This window comes from Mixophyes fleayi, chromosome 4, assembly GCF_038048845.1.
Source record: "Mixophyes fleayi isolate aMixFle1 chromosome 4, aMixFle1.hap1, whole genome shotgun sequence".
Lineage (NCBI taxonomy): Eukaryota > Metazoa > Chordata > Amphibia > Anura > Limnodynastidae > Mixophyes > Mixophyes fleayi.
The window spans coordinates 59096558-59100056 of NC_134405.1; the positions used below are offsets into that span (position 1 = coordinate 59096558).

A 3499-nucleotide genomic window follows, 5' to 3' on the forward strand; every position below is an offset into this window, starting at 1 on the left:
ACAAAACCATGTTACAATGCAAGGGGTGCAAATTAGTATTCTGTTTTGCACATAAGTTAAATACTGACTGTTTTTTCATGTAGCACACAAATACTTGATAGCTTATTTGTACACTGAAATTTAAAGTTGATATTTGACTGTAAGTTGATATATTGCTAATCATCCTGTTGATGTGACGTCACCCGCTTCATGTCACGGTGATGTTAGCTCCTGGGCAAACTGATTTTATCACTGTCCTCTCTATACCTCTATCAGTATAGTTAGCAAGTGATGTTCACAACTATATTTATCCTTATACACAGTACAAAGCTTCTCTGTCCTCACCGAATCTTCCATTCTCCTCACAACACCTGTCAGCTGACAGCAACTGAGCTCTGCACACTCAATAACTGTCCTGGCTGATATCATCACCTTCCTTCTCTTCTCCCCCAAATCATGTTGGGCGTTGTAGTTCTTCAGTGCCCGGTGGCGCCAGCCCAGTCACAGTGCTACCGCCGGGTTACATAAACATGCATTGTAAACTTGCAATGTTATAAAAATTATGATGATCATTGCTATGCTTTTTATTTGGGTTAAAACTTACCTGCACACAGATTTAAAAGTAAATATACCCCAAGCAATGGCAGTTACACACTTAGGAAATCATCTGACATAAGTTGGATAATTGGATAGGGAAGGAAGCTACAATAGGGGTTTGGTCACACGAAAAAAAATATAAAGTATTGTACTTTGCCACAAATGTTAAATCATTATATGTAACTAAAAACTGGGGTGTAAGAGGGGCATGACCTCATTGCACAAACAAAAACACATACGATCCTCTGAATTCACCAGACATTATTAGTGTTTTGCAAGCAGTACTCTGTACTAAAGCTATTCTCTAAAGGAATTGTCATGTTACATAAATATTGCATTGTGCTGCTCCTGATCTGAAATCAATACGTAGTAGTTTGATCTGATCTGAGTCTGTCTCAAACAGTCAACTACTATGTTTGAACCCTGAGCGTGACACATGATTACAGGTCGACAGGTCAGATATAGTAGCTGAATTTGTGAAACATACTCAGACACGATCAATCTATCACATTTTCCCCAAAACAAATATGCAAACCAAATTAATTAATTACGACCACAGAATTCTTTTAAAATATAAATTCTCAGTACTCAGCAGGTGCTGCCCTGCACAATTGCCACCCCAAGCCTTTGGGGTCTGCCAATAATCTGGGGTTTTCACTTTCCATTTTTAAGTTGCAAGGAAGCATGAAACAGATTGTCCCAAGGGAGAGTGCACAACCAAATTATTATTATTATTATTAGTATTATTATGTTTGTTTACTATATACTATATATTTATAGATACTATATACTATATATATGCAGGACCCTGCATTTGCCATGCCAGGTGGATCAAACAATGTATGTTGGTGGAAAGCTGCTAAAGACAGCCATATTCAGTGTCACATATGGAATAAGCATTTGACAGCCATTATCTAGATCTGATATTAGCTACTTTGCTCCCTTTTCTTCGACAAGACATGAATAAAAATTGGCAGAATTGTACATCTCATACAGAATTTAAGATGGTGGCATTTTTAAAATACCCTGAAATTCAACTTGTGATTTTTATTGGGGTCATTTTGATGTATTTACTCTGTATACTCGGAAACGTGATTATCATTGTACTTGTTTGTCTGGTATCCAAGCTCCACACTCCAATGTACTTTTTCCTGTGTAACCTCTCGGTTTTGGACATTGCTTATGTCTCTGTAATCTTACCAAAGCTCCTGATCATTACAATCACAGGAGATCCTAGCATATCTCATTCTGGATGCCTCTCCCAATTATTTCTATATGTTTTCTGTGTTGGGACAGAATTTTTTCTGTTAACAACTATGGCTTACGACCGATATGTGGCCATTTGTATTCCTTTGAACTATATTCTCATTATGAAGAAGAAGATATGTTTCTTATTAACCTTTTTTTCCTGGCATTTTGGTGCTCTGAATGCCTTGATGTATACAATACTAATATCAAAGTTACCATTATCAAATTCCCATGAAATCAATCATTTCTTCTGTCATATGATGTCAGTACTCAAGCTCTCGTGCACTGACAGCACATATGTCAGTGTTTTAATAGCTGTGGATGGGATCATTTTGGGATCTTTTTCCATGTTTTTCATTTTCACCTCTTATATGTACATCATATCTACTATCCTAAAGATCCGAACATCTTCAGGAAGACAAAAGGCTTTCTCCAGATGCTCCTCCCACCTCACCATTGTGCTATTATTTTGCTTGACATCTCTCAGTCTGAACATAAAAGCAGAATCTGAACACTCTCAGGAACAGGACAAGGTCTTATCTATGATTTATATTGCTGTCGTTCCAATGTTAAATCCCCTAGTGTACAGTTTGAGAAACAAAGATATCTTAAGGGCTCTGAGAAACATTATTTAACATAAAATAGACTAAGGGCTAGATTTACTAAAGGGCGGGTTAGTGGAACCACCGGTTTTTGGCGATTTACTAAAGCCCAATCTGCCATTAAAACAGCCAGAATTGATATTTTTTAAAACCCCCACTTTACAAATCGCCATCCCGATTTTAACAATGATGAACATACAAACCACCAGATTTACTAAGTTTGGGTTTGCAAAACTGCCACAAACCCGCCATTATTATTATTATTATTAATATTTATTTATAAGGCGCCACAAGGCATCCGCAGCGCCGTACAGAGACAAACAAAATTACAACACAATGGGAGACAGCACAGTACAGTAAACACAGCAACTCAGTAAGCTCAATGCACAGCTAGAGAGGACGGGGAAGGGGGAGGGAGGATCCGCAAACGACGGGGCCCAAGAAGGAGGGCGCGGAAGACAGGGAGACCCCCAGGGGGGAGGAGGGAGCGAGAGTGGATGTGGGGTGGAGGACCCTCGAGGAGGAGGGCTAAGTAGCTGGAGAGCAGAGTAAGAAGTGGTGGAAACAGGAGGAGAGATGGCCCTGCTCAGAGGAGCGTACAATCTAAGGGGAGGGGTGGACAGACAGAGAGACGCAGGGGAGAGAGAGAAATGGCCATCCAAATGGCCAAAATAAAAGAGGTGGTTGTGAGTGGCAAGATTGCTCAAACTGCATGATGTTCGAGCTATAAAGCCATTCAGAACATAAGGGAAAGCAACATTGACATTTAAATTATTTAGGTAATCAATATTTACTGTTTAAGGGGCAAAATTAATTTAATATTAACTTATGAGGGGAATTTTTTTTAAAGTTTTTTAAGGGGACACTATTATAGCATTATATTATGGGGAAATTTGAATATATAATAATATTAACTGCTTGTTAATGGTGGATATCATTATTTAAGTTGCACAATTTGGCATTACATAGTGCCCAAATAATATAATAATTTAATATTTTTGCCCCCTTAATATAATGGGGAAAAATAATGTCCCCCATAAGTTAGTATTAAATAAATGTTGCCCCTTAATCAA

At 38.2% G+C, this 3499-nt stretch overlaps 1 protein-coding gene across 1 annotated transcript; it reads left to right on the forward strand.

Moving 5' to 3' along the window:
• The first annotated feature begins 1535 nt into the window (after window positions 1-1535).
• LOC142150694 (olfactory receptor 1G1-like) lies at window positions 1536-2459 on the forward strand. Its single transcript, XM_075205890.1, has one exon. The coding sequence runs from the start codon at window positions 1536-1538 to the stop codon at window positions 2457-2459; it is 924 nt and encodes a 307-aa protein (XP_075061991.1).
• Window positions 2460-3499: the final 1040 nt, after the last annotated feature.